The sequence below is a fragment of the Cebidichthys violaceus genome, unplaced genomic scaffold (assembly GCF_023349555.1).
Source record: "Cebidichthys violaceus isolate CVI_PGR_0920_01 unplaced genomic scaffold, fCebVio1.0.p SCAF_9, whole genome shotgun sequence".
In the NCBI taxonomy this organism is placed as follows: domain Eukaryota; kingdom Metazoa; phylum Chordata; class Actinopteri; order Perciformes; family Stichaeidae; genus Cebidichthys; species Cebidichthys violaceus.
In genome coordinates, this window is record NW_027176975.1 from 16,770,303 (window position 1) to 16,787,049 (window position 16,747).

General features: G+C 39.0%; 1 protein-coding gene across 1 annotated transcript in view; it reads left to right on the forward strand.

Moving 5' to 3' along the window:
• Positions 1-12,674, forward strand: part of LOC137867327 (protein Niban 2-like) — a 35,161-nt gene extending 22,487 nt beyond the window's left edge. The window contains exons 7-14 of the mRNA XM_068703864.1: positions 1,279-1,383; positions 1,811-1,973; positions 2,852-3,039; positions 3,277-3,432; positions 7,115-7,228; positions 9,969-10,076; positions 10,369-10,480; positions 11,086-12,674. Of these exons, the coding sequence (XP_068559965.1) occupies positions 1,279-1,383; positions 1,811-1,973; positions 2,852-3,039; positions 3,277-3,432; positions 7,115-7,228; positions 9,969-10,076; positions 10,369-10,480; positions 11,086-11,951 (1,812 nt within the window). The 3' untranslated portion in view covers positions 11,952-12,674. The remainder of the gene's footprint in view (positions 1-1,278; positions 1,384-1,810; positions 1,974-2,851; positions 3,040-3,276; positions 3,433-7,114; positions 7,229-9,968; positions 10,077-10,368; positions 10,481-11,085) is intronic.
• The last annotated feature ends 4,073 nt before the right edge of the window (positions 12,675-16,747 follow it).

The window sequence follows — 16,747 nt, forward strand, 5'->3', positions numbered from 1 at the left end:
TAGTGAAAAGGTGCCCTTGAGCAAGGCATCAAACCCCCAATCTGCTTCTTGGGCACTGTATAGTAGCTGTCCACTGCTTGGGAAGGATTCAATGCAGAGACTAAATGTCCCTGTGTGCTGTGCTGTGCACAGTGTGTGACAGTAATTTTTTTTTTTTACGTTTACACCGGACTTTTTGTCCTGGAGGCAGAAGAAATCTCAGTTGTTCATAGGTAAAACCCTATTTCCAGAGTGCAAGGATGCATCAAGGTTCATTAGACTGAAACCCAAAACAAGCCACAGTTTAACTTCTATGAGTCATTGGGCTCAAGCTGTTGATGGGAACAATATAGTCTTATTATAGTTAGTGGTGTAACGGATCGTTGTCGATCTGTGACCCGTACGGATCCCCCTCACGGTTAGGCACACATGAGAACCATGGATTAATTACACCGTTTATCTTAACCATCACAATGTGAAATAAAGTTTTACTGACAACATTATCTGCCAATATTCAGTCAAATATGCTATCAGGACATCTGCATTCATGCTTTCTGTTCCCTGATAATGTTACATTGTAATCAACCAATCCAGGTTGAAGTTGACTGGAAGAGAAGTAGTAAAGTGTCTAATGGACAACAATCACTTACGTTATGATGCGTTCAGGATCTGTTCGGTGAAAATAAGTACTGGTTGATGGTAAGTTATAACATAACGTTAACATGTAAAATGTAGTGTTAGTGATGAACTTGAATGAAGATGAAACTATAACCTGTTTATCTTACCTGTAAGAAGCTTATAATACATTATTAAAACTACTAATGACAAAATGTGTTTTAATCAATGAAAATACAATCTTTTGTTTACTAATCATTTGAATTGTGTTCCTTTATGAAAAACACTATAAATGACTATAACATAGTAAAATGATAACATTTAGAATTTTTGATGGTTTACACTGACTTCAGAGGGAAATGATGTTAAGGACGGTGGCAAAACAGCCTGGAGTCCTGTAGACCAGCTGTATAATCAAACAACAACAAAAGGATCTGTATCTGCCAATATGGATCATCAATGATCTGCAGTTACTATCGGCGGCAAAAAACCTAACCAGGGATCTGTAAAAGTTATATTTGCTCCCTTTTTTTCTTTTGTGCTGATCCGATTTGTGATCTGATACGTGACCGTGAGTTGTATGATCCGTTGCGCCACTAATTTCCGTACTTTATCGAGGTGAACGTGTGTATGTGCTGAGTGACATGATTGTGTTCCCATGAGTTATGTGTTTGTGTCTTGTAGATCCTGTCTAACCTGGTGATGGAGGGCCTCCTCCCTGAGCTGAGGGAGCTCATCTCCCCACGCCTCAAAGGCAAACTGCACGAGAGGCAGAGGAACTGGATGCTGGTAAGAAAGTGCTCCACACACATTCCACAGAACCAAATCAAATAATTGTATATTTCATTTAAACCCTCAGCAGCTGCTGCTTTATATCTTGGATATCTTACTAATGGTATTTCCAAAAGATATTAAATAAGAAACCCTATTAAAGACTTTTAGTCTTCACAGGGGAGGGAAGTATTCGAAACGGCATTAAAGCTAGAGTTGGTAATCGTATTCCAAAACATGTTATATTTTATATTTGTTGACAGTAATTAATACTAGTAATAATAGTAATAATAAAGACGGAAATGCATGCATGCATGCATGCTTGCACTCATATCAAAAAGTTCAGTTTTACGTATTTTTTATAGAAAAGCAGTGTAGAGTTGTATAAATGAATAGATACTTTAAATCAAATAATTGCCTTCCAACATGTACTTTCTGTGTGTAGATCAGTGATGCGGTGTATAGCCTGGTGCAGGGGCAGTGCCAGGCCCAGTATGACGCAGTTTTGCAAAAGTGTGAGGCAACCTGCTCTTCTCTAGAGGCCTCCATACGAACAGACGTGGACCAGATTATAACCTCCAAGGAGTACGTCACCAACAAGATCAGAGGTAAGTGAGCGAGTGGGCAAACAAACAATTAAAGTTCTCCAGTCAACCTAAACTGCATGTCTTTAATCTGTGGAAGCTGGAGAGCCTGGAGGAAAAAAAACACACTGAAACTGGAACTCTCCACAGAAGGGCACAGAAATGTTCTTTTTATTATGTATACAAACCACACAAAATTTTCCAAAATTAATCAGAATTTACTGATTTTACTTATTTGAATGATGTATAAATTCTTCAATATTTGGCATTGAGTAAAGATATCCTATCCAATAAAATTGATTTGTGGCGGTAACTGTTGATGAAAGAATACATTTAAATCATTAAAATAATACAATTATTAATAAAATGAATGTATCATCTGCCACTTAAACTAAATTTTTTTGCATTTGATCAAGTATTTAGCAGTAGTCTGACAGCGGAGAGCAGGCAGACCAGCAGGACTCCTCACACTGTGAACGTATGAAGAAAGATTTTAGCCAAGTCCCAGAGACAAACCATAGTAGCAAATAAGGAGACTCATCAAAGTATAAAGTATAAAAGTGTGAATTTCAAATTATATAACAATATCTGATAGATATCTGACCTATCGCATTTTGTTTGGTAATACTGTGGCCCATACTTGCTCAAAGAAATGTAATTGTATTGTCCAGTCCAGAACCAAATTACTAGTCTGCAATTTCAACTAGCAAATGTACTTTATTCCTTATGAATTCAACTTTTCCATTTGAAAATGTTTGCGCTATTTTTTGAAAGTGATATAGTTTTGCTTTAACTACCATCATTTTCAAAGTGACTCAACAATGCAGGAGAGGTTTGTCTGAAACTATGATACCTACATGTTAGCTTCTCTCTCCTCTCTTGTGCTCCGCATTCCCCCACAGAGGTGGTGCTCCCCAAAGCTGAGAAGCTGTTGAAGGTGAGCATCCAGCCCTACATCAGCTCCATCCTGGATGCCCTGATGGAGCCAACCAGCCGAGGTTTCTCTGAGGTCCGCGATGTGTTCTTCGGAGAGCTGGTGGACATGAGCAAGAACACCCTCAATGAGGGCACCAAGGAGACTGTGGCGCAGGTGAGGAGGTGGAGGAGGACTTTAGGCGTAAGCTCCTAGTGTGGAATTTCAACATGATTGATATGCAGGTGATCAGACCTTACAAGAGTAACAGCATTACATGCATGAACTGGTATTTGCATCAACAGTGATTTGAAGTCTGTGTAACGATGAAATCAAAACAATGTATTAGTCAAACAGTGAAACAGAAGTACAATTAAAATGAATACAAGTTTTTGAACGTATTTCCTTCTTTAGCACATGGAAAAGATCTCAATGCTGGCCTTCCATCCGGTAAAGATGCAGAGCTGCTATGAGAAGGTGGAGCCGCTGAGTCTGGAGGGTCTCCAGCAGAGGTTTGACGTTTCCAGCCCCTCAGTTTTCGTCCAGAGGGCCCAGATCCTCATGAGAGAGGTGACACTCTAATACTCATATTACTTATGTCAATTTCCTTTTAGAACTGGGTTTAGTCTAGTTTACAGTATGAGGTTTAAATTGGGCACTTTGTTGGTCCATAGTTACAGCTTCCTGCATTAAAGGATAATTCCCGTTTATTACAAATTGGGTCTTATTTTTGTAGGGTTGTCAATATTTTCCATCGTATAACACTGTACTCACAAAGTTAATATCTGCAATTTGGGAACACCATGACATCACTACAGTGCAATCTGATCAAGAAATATGAGCAGTCAGATGGTCAGCAAGCCAAGAATTCATCCAGTATCTAAGTTCATCTAAATGTTTATTTGGCATTAAAGCCACCTGAAGTGTCACTAGTAATCCCTCACTGCACAGAAAAACTGCGTGCAAAACTACGGTTGGCTAAGCCCCCCCCCCCCTCCCAAAGAGCGGTTGTCCAATCATAGCTTGCCAACTGCAACTAGGCTTGGCGGTCCTCAAGCTTCAGGTTTGTACGATTGCCCCAACGGTGTGCATGGGGGGGTGGTGTTATGAGTGATAATTGCTATATAAAGAGTTTGGAGGGTCATGTCTTATCAACTTTCCAAAACTAACACAACAGCTAAAGGATCAAGAATGGTAAATGGACTTGCATTTTTATAGCACCTTTCTAGACTACTGGGTCATGTTTACAATGTTTACTGAGGTAATAAATCAAGAGAGAAGTAGAGTCATTTTCTCATAGACTTCTATACAACCAGAGGAGTCGCCCCCTGATGGTCACTAGAGAGAATGCAGGTTTAAGGCATTTAAGCATTGCCTTCACTTTTCAGAGCTGGAGGCCTTTGCCTGGGTATAACTTTAGTGTTTTTCTTCTCTGTATTGGATTTGAGTAAGTTTACAAAGTTTTGGTGAAAGTTTACCAAAGATGACTTTGGTAAACTGATCGGTTTGTCCTCTTCCTGAATTCCTTTACTGAAACAAAATACAAAGAATGAAGCAGTTATCTGTTTTTTGTCCATCTAACCTCTGATGCATTCACAATCTATAGTAAAGGTCATTATATAATTGATATTACATATTTTTCTTTTCTTTAATTTCATTTATTCAATATTATTTATTTTTGAAGGCAATGCACATCAATCTACATTTCTGTAAATGTGCCAGTGTTGAGCCTGGGACACATGCTGCATATTTTACTGCCTGGACATGTGAGGCGTCAGCTGCTAACCCAATCAATGACATCTTACATGTCCATGTGTGTATTAAAATATTGCCCGTGGGACAGATCGTAAAGCTCTGGGTAGCCCTGCAATAACATGATCTTCTCCATAGCCACATTTACTGTAAACTGACATTTATGGAAGAAAAGAAAGATACCTGCCAGCTCTGATTGGTTGTTCCTTGTCACGTGACAGCTGTTTTGCTGTGTTCCAACAGTTGAACTATGTTTATCTCAGGACGCCATTCTCACTTTTGAGAGTGCCTTTGAACGGATTTGAGGGTGCAAAAAATGCGGCGCTTTTGGTGAGATGTTTTCAAACCAATGAGGTGATTGTTAATAACGACACAAAATGCCATAAAGACTGCAACAAAATAAGTATTTTACTGTACAAACCATGCAAAGCAACAGGAAGCAGCAAAACATTAGTGGAATGATACAGCAACAAAATCTACTATTCCCCACATGTAGCCATGCTAGCAACACAAAGCAAGAAAACTCAGCTAAACAATATAAAGTATAAACGCAGTACAACACATGCAGACAAGTAGAGCAGCATAAGACATAAATAAGATACAATTATAATGATGGTGTTGATAAAATGTTTAAAGATGCAGTTACAAATTTGGTAAAATGGTGATAAAATACACCTAACACATAGGAGTTGTGAGACGCAACTATAGAAGACCATAGGACGATGTTAAATAAAGTATTAGTAAATACACCATACACACCCAGCCCATGCAAATCTGGCAATGGGCAAAGAGCATGGATAATGTTAGCAGCAGGTTAAGCAGTGATAACAATAATGATAAAAAATAGCAAAAAAAATTGTAGATTGAAAATATTCACTTCTGAATTTTCAGAAGCCAGGCCTTGATACTTAGTCTGAAGGTATGGTAGGTGGACCACAGTCAGATGCAATGTGTCGTCACTCTAAACTGTAAATCTTCAAGCCATATAGTTAAATTGATAATTGTTGTATTAAAAATTTCGAAGCTGCTTCTGTTCTTTGGTTTTTGCGAGGAGATAAATAATGGTATCGTCTGCATATGTGAACTTCACTGAGTAACTGTTGAGATGATGTCAGCTGCTCAGTTCAGTCTTCATCTGTTCCGTGTTTACATTTCACACAGCAGGCGTCATTCAGCATTTCTTAAGATGCTGTACTAAAATACTCTGGTGAACTACTTCCTCTTAAAAACATGTATGTTCTATGGATTCTCCAGAATATGGAAATCTGGAAAGTGTTGAATTTTTTAAATGTCAGTTTTCTATGCTGAGACGCAGTAAACAAAATTGCATTCACCTCTATGATGTTTGGGTCAATATTAAGTTATCTAACAAAACTAGACCAATAAAACCAACACTATGCACATGGGCGTATACCATATAAAACTAGAACCCTTTTAACTATTTTTAAAAATAGTTTTGGCCAAGAGGCATGCACCCCCCCCACACACACACACCTACCCCATTCAGAACTACAGATACTCAAGCTATGAAACCTTTCCTTAAGTCTTACACTATAAAGTAAAGTCAAAGTCCCTCAAATAATGGGAATTTGAACATTTACAATCCAATGAAAAACTACATCTCCATCACTTTACGCACCAAGTCCTTGATGTTAAGGACTTCAACGTTAAAGACTTAGCTTTCGAAGGTCAAGTGTGAACCATTGCTGTCAATTTTAAACGGTAGCTTTGTACCGTGAGATAATAAGGGACAAAATGATCACTCCTCCAAAATATAAAGAAAGGTTACGTGACAGAATAATGATGTATGTAAGTATGCTTGTAGTGTAAAAGTGAGAATCGGAAGACTTGAAAGGCGCTATAAGTACAAGTCCATTAACCATTTACCAAACAATCTAATAAACTATTTCACAAATTGTTTAAGATGCTGTCTTTAAGTTAGCCACCAAAAATATACTAAGATGTCACGTTTCTGTGTATCTCACACTACAAAATACATGACACATAGAGTATGTCCTGTATTTCTGCTTTCTCAGAATCAGACTCACTTGAACTAATCTGTTGTGCTTGTTTGAACTCAGAAGAACATGTTTTCCAGCCTCTTGCTCTGATGCTAACATAGACATGCTTACTCAGTGTGTGGTATAATGATGGTTGAACTTCTGAGTCAAATTCCAGTCATTTTTCAGAAACTCTGTTTAACATCTATGTTGGTGTGTTCAGTCTTAAAGCTGATTTACAGTGGTGAGAGGTCATTTTATTTACTATGTCATTTTGCTTTTAATTAACAAAGGACAGTTATACTGTTGCTCCGTTTTTCTCAAAGTTTGTGAGGGGATTGGACAAGGTTCAGCTTGTGCACAGTAGAACTGTAGGAAGGTAAGTCCTCTAGAGGATTGTTCAGCAACTTAAGAGGACATAGAATTCATGGTGGTTACAAATGTCACCAATTCTAATGTTACCAAAAACATAGCATCTCTCTCTTTCTCTCTCTCTCCAGCAAATGGACCATGCAGTATATACGTTTGAGCAGATGCTTCACCAGTGTCTGGAGTCTCAGGGTACAGAAGACCTCTCTAAGACCATCCAGCGCTGCCAGGACAGAGTCATCAAGGTAAAGCACTAGAGATGCACTGATAGCAATATTCTTTGCTGGAATGTCTTTGTTGGAACTATAATTGACCGCAAGGCTCCAGACCATTTTTTTTTTTTACCACCATCTCTATTTTGACCAAAGTCAGTGTATACGCTCAAAAATTCAAAACGTTATCCTTGTACGTGATGTCATCTATTGTGGTTATTTGAATAAAACCACAAAGTCTGAATAACAATTAAAACAATTATTTAAATAATAATCTTGTCATTAGTAGTTTAAATGATGTATTATAAGCTGCTTGGAGCTAGTGTTAAGAAGTGAAACGGGTCACAATTCCATCTGTAATATCTATTTTATATTTCTGTGAAAAAAATCTTCAAACATCTGGATTTATTGAAGTTTCTTTGGAAAAAAATAATTTTACAAGATAACATTTGATAATGTTATAATTTACTTTGGCCCAATACTAATTTTTACTGAATAGAGCTTGAACTCATCATAATGCAAGTCATTGCATCCTCCATTAACGTAAGATATGAGCGCCGGCTGCTGGTATCTCTGTCTCACACACACACACACACACACACACACACACACACACACACACACACACACACACACACCAGGCTAATAGATCATCGCTCTCATCCTGAACCAAAGAACACACAGGACAATAATAGGACAATAGTAAGACAATGTCAATTGACTCCAGTTCTTTATAACTTGTCATAGTGGGAAAGTCACAAGGGTCACTAATAACATTAACAATGTCTCCATTGTGCTAAAGGTTCCCAGTAAGCCATGACAGCAAGCCAGCATTCACAATACCAGGACCCTGACACTGAAGCAGCTTCATGGAGTTTAGCCATCAGTTCATTTTATGATGACACAATCTCAAAACTAGGATCTTTAAACTACAAACTCCACTACCGCGATCCCTCTGAAATCTGGCTGGAATAACATCCAAACCAGTTGTTTTGTTAGTGGGTGAAGTCCGGTAATGTCCTTTCTGAGACTTGTGTATATCAAAGGCATTTAAGACAACATTTCTGCCTTTGATTGCCGCAACCAAACCAGCAGCAATTGTAAAACTGTATTATTACATCTGTCATCCTTCCATTAATCAAAACACATCTTTTATCAGTTCATAAGTGTGTAATAATGGTTTAGTCTTGGATGCAGCAGAGAGAGATGCTCATGGATGGAATGTTGGATCACTCCGTTTAAACAAACGTATCCCACCTCCTTTTTCTGTTACGATCACACCGATAGTTACCGGAGTAACCGGTAAGCTCAATTTCTATTAACAACACTGCGACCGCGACAGCGTTGGATATGATTGCAAGGTGATTGATTTCCTCAACTTGAGGCAACAAGCATTAATATGAATAACGTTAGCCATCTACTGTAATTCTACTATATTTATCTTCAAATGCTTTGCAATGTATTTCAAGAATAGAACACAAACTGCTGAATAAAATAACAGAAGCTGGAAAGGAGGCAAGAACAATGCCTCTGTGGTCTGGTTGGGCACTTCAGAAGCTGCAGATGTATCAACATGTGTGTCCTGCTGCCTTCTGCTGCAGGGATTTCATGAACTGAAGGAGAAACTTTTCATACATATAAAGTAGCTGTGGACAACAGATACTCTAAGAATCACTCATTAATGACCATTAGATAAATCAGACTGATTTACCTGCTTTAATCACATTAAACTAGTTTATGCCTATTCAAATGCATCTATGGTTTGTTGGTTGGTTGTTTCTATATATGTAAGAAATAGTGAAAAATACCAACCACACTTTACTAAAGCCCAAAGTGACGTCTTCAAATGTCCAACAGTCTAAACATTTAGAGATGTTCAGTTTGATATCACACAAGACATGAAAAAGCAGAAAATCTTCACAATTAAGAAGTTGAAATTAATAAATGTTTGATATCTTGGCTTGAAATATAATGTGAAGGAAAAGTGTGTAGCATTTAAGGGAAACTATTGGTAGAGATGGAATATCATATTAAAGTGTTTTCATAAGTGTATAATCACCTGAGAATAAGAATTGATGTGTTTTCGTTTCCTTACAATGAGCGCTTTATTTCTGCATATATCATATATCAGCTGCCATGTTTCTACAGTAGCCCAGAAGGGACAAACCAAACACATTGACCCCTGTGGTTCTCCAACATGCTTGGCACACAGGAGAAGTTTAAGTTTGCTGCAATAATCCAACCTCACTTCTAGATGGTGCCAAATCCTACACAATAGACTTTCAAAGATTAGGAGGGTATCAAAATATTCTGGTGATTAGTTTTCTGGTGATTAACTAGTTGATTAATCTACCGTTTTAGCTCTAGTTGGTCGATTAATACTAATGCATCCATGCACATACAGGAGTGTATGTAAATCAGTTAGATGTGTAGTTTAGTGGTTCCCAACCTAGTGGTCCGGCCCCTCCTAAGGGTCTCAAAATCAATCTCAAAGGTTGTGGGACAGTCAATGTGGCAGGAAAGAAGAAAAGAAACAAAGTACTGCGCCACTAATTTGTTTTCATCTTTTCGGCATTTTTCTAACAACTAAGAAGACGCTGCTTTTGGAATAGATGCAGTGGAGTGAATGAACTTATTTCCTTTCTTCCTATGGTGATATATCTTGCTCTGGTGTCAACAATCATTTTGTTAGAGGAAATGTCGACTCAAAATTCATTCTCAAAAAGCTCCTGTGGTGGTGGTAATATATGTTTCTCTCTTTGTTTTGGTTCAGAAATATGACTATGACAGCAGCACGGTGAGGAAGCGTTTCTTCCGTGAGGCTCTCCTCCAGATCTTCCTCCCCTACATGCTGAAACAGCTCAGCCCTTCCTGTGCCTCGGTGAGCATTCTGCCTTATTAAAAAACCTGGAAGATTAATGGAAATATATTAATTAATGTATGTGTTCCATGAAATTCTTGGGGAAAATATCCAAAATGTATTGGCAATGATGTTTTCTATATTGTGTGTGTATACTGTATATCTTGTTCATCTAGCTTTAGATGAACAAGACTATCTTTCTATCTCGATCTGCCTCAGACGAACACGTTTGGTGTGTTACATAGAAACTATTGTGAAACGAGGATGTTGAATTGGGATGTTGAAAGGTTTTGACTGTTGCTGTAAACACAAGGAGCTGCCGCGCTTCCAGGAGCTGATCTTTGAGGACTTCTCCCGTTTCATTCTGGTGGAGAGCATCTTTGAGGATGTGGTGCTGCATTCGATCATGAAGGACATCATGATGGGTCAGTCTTCTACAGTGTTATTCCTCCTGTGTGTTGCTACTCTCGCATCGTTGATTGTACCGTTGATCAGGACGCTGCAGCTGAGCTCTTTGGATGAGGAACCTTACTGGTAAAAAGTGGAAGCTGGTTCCACAGAAGAGGAGCTTGATAACTGCTCCATCTAGACATTGTCATCATTTCCTGGAGAGGTTGTTTAAGGGATTAAACAACAAAGCATTTTTTGCTTTCTCCACTTGTTCCCAGTAATGTAATTGGTCAGTGCTGCAATGGTCGTGTAATTTCTTAATCTTTTCTTGTTATAGTGAATGTTTGGAGGTATACTAAAAAAATATTGTCATTTGAGACTGGTTATAGTTTAAATACATCCCTACAAAACACTGCACACATTAAGTACCAATGTGTTTATTTGACTTCCCATAGTTATAGAGTTATAAGCAGCTGTTGAAAGCTTTTATTGGAAAAAAACCATCAGAAATGCTTTAAACTCCAACAGAAATGTGTTTATTTGTTTGGATTAGATCTATATTTTAATTGTATGCTTGCTGTAATTTATAATATCACATGAAGAATAAAGCACATGTTTACCTCTTCTCTCTGTACTGTAGCTGTGAAGGAGGCGGCAATCCAGAGGAGACACAACCTGTACAGGGACAGCATTGTCCTCAGCAACAGTGACCCCAGTCTGCACTTGCTTGGAGACAACCCCTCTATAGACTGGGCCAGGGACTACAGTCAAGCCCCAGGAGCGGTGGACGCAGCAGACGAGGACACCGAGGGTGAAGGTGGGGAGTCCCAGAAGAGGAGGAGGATGAAGCAGGTGGTGTCCATGATCCAGGTTGAAGGCTCCCCTGTCCTGCCCAATGAGCCGTATAAGGAGGTGCCTGGTGTAAACGACATCCCAGAGGAGGAGCAGAAGGATGGAGATGGGGAGGAGAACTCTGATGGAAAAGCTTCTGTTGACAAGAATGGATCTGCAAGTCCCAAAGCTTTGGTGAATCCTTCGGGCTTGTCAAATGGTTCTGTCTTGAAGGAAGAAGAAGCGAATAAGGAACAGGGTAAAAACAAAGTCCCAATGAAGGTTGAATCCGATACACAAAGTGCTTCAGCTGAAGAGGAAAAGGCTAAGGGAGGGGACAGCCAGTTGATGATGGAGGAACAGCCTCCCTCCAGCCAGGAGGTGTCAGAGAAGGTATTTCCACCGCCATCACCACCCGAGGAAATCTCATCTGGAGCTACAGAAGCTGCTCCCGAGAGCCTCCCGAAGACGACGTCTGGCTTCCCCTTGCCTCCACAAGAAGACGGTGGCTTCCAGTCTCCCACCAGTGACGGGGCGGTGGCTGAGGACGAGGAGGATGATGTGCCCCGAAGCACAGCAGCCTCTCGGCCCTCAGAGGTGCACCCCGAAGGGAGGGAGATATATGTTGTTGCAGTGCAGGAAGTAGAGAGCAAAACCATAGACCAAAACCAGTGACTGGTTTTTAGAAAGATTAAACGACACTTAATGCTGTTTTAACCATATCGGTTTTCAGTTCCACATCAGTTTCAGGCACAGTATTCACTCAGTAGATATATTGTCAAATATTGTCATTTTCACAACTTTCTATCTGACAGAAAATCCTCAGCAAACTGAGCTTTCACAGCACATAAGTTTTACACTTTATTTTCTCTTCACCTGGTATGAAAAATTTTGGTGTTTGTACTTATTATACATCTTTGGTAAAATGCATGTAAGTTAATTTAGCTTTTTAACTACTGAGATGCATTCAATACCTTTCAGCAATTATATATTGTTTTTTTTACAATTGTTGGTGTAAATACATTTATGAAAGCTATTAGGTTTAACAGATGAATACTTCCCAGAATGAGTCTTGGAGATGATTTTCTTTTTTCCATCTTAAAGTTGCAGTAAAATTCATCACTTGTCTCAAAGTACATGCTGACATCTTAAGACTTTGCATTATTTTGTGTTGGTGGGAATAACACTATTTTAAAAGAGTTTAATCATTTAAAAAAGTAAACTTGTGTATATTATGTATAAATAATTCTATGGACCGGTGAACTACTGTATATTTTACATTTTATATCATTTAATAAGTGCCTTAGCTGATCTTTTGACCCCCCCCCCCCCACCCCACCCATTTTATTTATTATTTGGCACTTCTTCTACAATTATTTTACTGTTGCGTGAAACAAATGACTGTTATTGATAATAAATCATTAACAATTAAATATCGGTTTGTCCATGTGGTCTTTATTGGATAATAGATGTATGACGTCTTCTCTTACAAAACCAAAACATTCTCTCTCACTCTCACTCTCACTCTCACACACACACACACACACACACACACACACACACACACACACACACACACACACACACAAATAAATTCACACTCCCTACTCATGTTGTGAACTGAGAGCTAACCCACTCAACTCAACTCATTGACTGAGGCAGTCAAAATGTGAATATCTTTGATTTTTTTTGTTTTTCAGTTGCACAAAGCCAGATTATGTAAAACAAATATTTTTACATTTCAAACTAAATTGTGGACAACAACAGAAAGATGACCATTGGAACGTGATAATAAGCATGATCATAAATCGTCTTTAGTCTTAAAATGTTAACTGAGAAAACCCTCAGGTCACTCAGTTTACCATTTGGCTGGACAGACTCACAGAAGAGAGATGCCACATATGAGGATCAATCGTCAAACCAGTTTCTGAAGAAGATCCTAGTGAGGGCGGAGCCTGCTGGGTTTTATAACTCCATGTTTCTTATGTAGATTCCTGAGGAGCAGATGGGACACACAGACGCATCCAAATGTGGACAAAAGACTGATATAAATGTGTTCTAATTAATATGTTATGATTAGCTAACATATTTATTAATGTGAAGAGTGCTTTGTCGTGTTGGTTTTGGACCTTCTGTTGACCTCTCTCCCATAGACTGATATAATCCATCCATATGATCTAGCCCTACATAGGCATGTCCTTTTACAGTATATCAATCATTTGGTAAGATCCTGCACAGGTATTTTATGCATATCATACGTCCACAGACATTTGAATGCACACTAATTCCATGTTTTAGTTAAGCTTGGTTTTATGAGCTATTAAAGTCCAGGGGTTTATACATTCAATACAATCAATTTATGTATCATTGACTTGAATAGGTGCAACACACACATTTAAAAAGGTTATTTCCACAAATAAAAGATGCAAAGGGACATAGAACAGTAAATCATGCCTCCATGTGTGTTGACTCATTAAAGATAACATTAAATGAGAAAAGTTGATTAACAGTGGAATATTTATTTAAAGGCAATACAGGATGTTTTCACCACTATTCCACCAGGAGGGTGTGTATATATATATATATATATATATATATATATATATATATATATATATATATATTGTATTTCAGCTGTCATGCTTTTAAATATTTGTAAGATTAAATTGAAGTCCTCCTTCTGAACAAAACCAAGTACAGCACTCCATGGTTTAATGGAAAGGGGATTCACTAAACAGCTTTGCTTTTACTTGTTGTTAAGCAGCTGTTTGTATCAATTATATTTCATTATACATTATTACATATTGTAGTTTTGTCAATCAACTTTGACTGCTTTTGTGCACCAAGCATCATTGATGCAAACACAGAGTCCGCGTCCCATTGGCCCTCCGGAGCAGGGTTTATGTTAGATGGTTCTTTTTTATTTGATGGTGAATTTGACAATTAATAGTCCAGAATCATTATTATTATGAACTCAAAAAAACATTACGTGCAACAGTCCACCTTCTCTTCCCCCCTCAAACACGCACAGAGCGATGCCAGACCGCCCCATTAAAACAGAATGAAAAAATAAAAGAATACCAAAAACAAAAGCAGTAATGGTATCTCCAATAGCAAGTGACTACTAATAATAATGATAGTAGCAGTAGGTGTCAGCAAGACCAGGGTCCAGATAAAACCACGATCCATGAAAACCTATGAGGAGGAGAGAAAGCACAAAGACTCCGGGGAAGAAGCAAAGTCAGTAATGTGCATTAATGGAACATGAATTCATACAGAAGGAGAGAGAAAAGAGGAGAGAGGAGCTCAGTGTATCCTAGGAAGTCCCCTGAGTCCTCCTGAGCCAGCCCTAACTATAAACCTGAGCCAGCCCTAACTATCATCCTGAGCCAGACCTAACTATAAACCTGAGCCGGCCCTAACTATCATCCTGAGCCAGACCTAACTATAAACCTGAGCCGGCCCTAACTATAAACCTGAGCCGGCCCTAACTATAAACCTGAGCCGGCCCTAACTATAATCCTGAGCCGGACCTAACTATAAACCTGAGCCGGCCCTAACTATAAACCTGAGCCAGCTCTAACTATAATCCTGAGCAGCCCTAACTATAAACCTGAACCAACCCTAACTATAAACCTGAACCGGCCCTAACTATAAACCTGAGCCGGCCCTAACTATAATCCTGAGCGGCCCTAACTATAAACCTGAACTGACCCTAACTATAAACCTGAACCGGCCCTAACTATAAACCTGAACCGGCCCTAACTATAAACCTGAACCGGCCCTAACTATAAACCTGAGCCGGCCCTAACTCTAATCCTGAGCGACCCAAACTATAAACCTGAACCGTCCCTAACTATAAACCTGAACCGGCCCTAACTATAAACCTGAACCGGCCCTAACTATAAACCTCAGCCGGCCCTAACTATAAACCTGAACCAGCCCTAACTATAAACCTGAACCGACCCTAACTATAAACCTGAACCGGCCCTAACTATAAACCTCAGCCGGCCCTAACTATAAACCTGAACCAGCCCTAACTATAAACCTGAACCGACCCTAACTATAAACCTGAACCGGCCCTAACTATAAACCTGAACCGGTCCTAACTATAAACCTCAGCCGGCCCTAACTATAAACCTCAGCCGGCCCTAACTATAAACCTGAACCGGCCCTAATTATAAACCTGAGCAGGCCCTAACTATAAGAGTTATCAAAGAGGAAAGTCTTAAGCCTACTCTTAAATGTAGTGAGTGTGTCTCCCCCTGAACCTGGAAGCTGGTTTCACAGAAGAGGAGCTTGATAACTGAAGGCTCTGGTTCCAATTCTACTTTTGGAGACTTTAGAAACCACAAGTCACCCTGAATTCTGGGAGTGCAGCTCTCTAGTAATATGGTACTATAAGCTCCTTAAAATATGATGGTGCCTGACCAATTAGAGCTTTGTAAGTGAGAAGGATTTTAAATCATATTCTGGATTTTACAGGGAGCCAGTGCAGAGAAGCTAATACAGGAGTAATATGATCTCTTTTTTTAGTTTTTGTTAGTACACGTTCTGCAGCATTCTGAATCAACTGGAGAGATTTAAGAGACTTATTAGAGCAGCCTGATAATAAGGAATTGCAGTAATCTAGTCTAGAAGTAACAAATGCATGAACTAATTTCTCTGCATCGCTTTAAAAGAGGATGTGCCTGATTTTTGAAATGTTACATTGGTGAAAAAAGGTGTCCCTTGAAATTAGTTTAATCTGGGAGTTAAAAGACAAATCCACATCAAAGATAACTCAGAAACTATATCGTTAGATAACTGATTTCTGAGGTGTTCAGGGCCTAGTAGAATAACTTCAGTTTTGTCTGAGTTTAACATTAGGAAGTTGCAGGTCATCCAGGTTTTTATGTCCTTCAGACATGCTTGAAGTTTAGTGAGCTGGTTGGTTTCATCTGGTTTGATCAATAAATATAATTGAGAATCATCTACATAACAATGAAAGTCGATATAGTGTTTTCTGATAATATTGCCTAAAGGAAGCATTTATAAGGTGAACAAGATTGGTCCAAGCACAGAACCTTGTGATCCTGCTAAATGGACCCAGGAAGCTGGTTCACATAAAAGGGTGGGGTTATCTGACCAATCACAAACATGGACATGTCTGCTGTCAGCAGTGCTGAGCATTTTACAAACAAAGACAAAGCTCTAAATAATATCAGACAAATAGAGAAGTTAAACACATACTTCAAATGCAGAAAGGACAGCTGGTAATAAATCATTGACTGTGAGAATGTGTAAATTAACAGATCTATAATATCACTGCTTCATCTAGAGCACACTATATCTGACTATAATTACACTGTGTATCCCGCCTTCAGTCGGCGCTAGTGAGGCCTCTGATATCAGTGTGCTGACTCTAATCACACCTCAGAACCTTTCGGTACCTGAAGGCAGCATGGAGGGAGCGCAGCGTGTTGACGTCA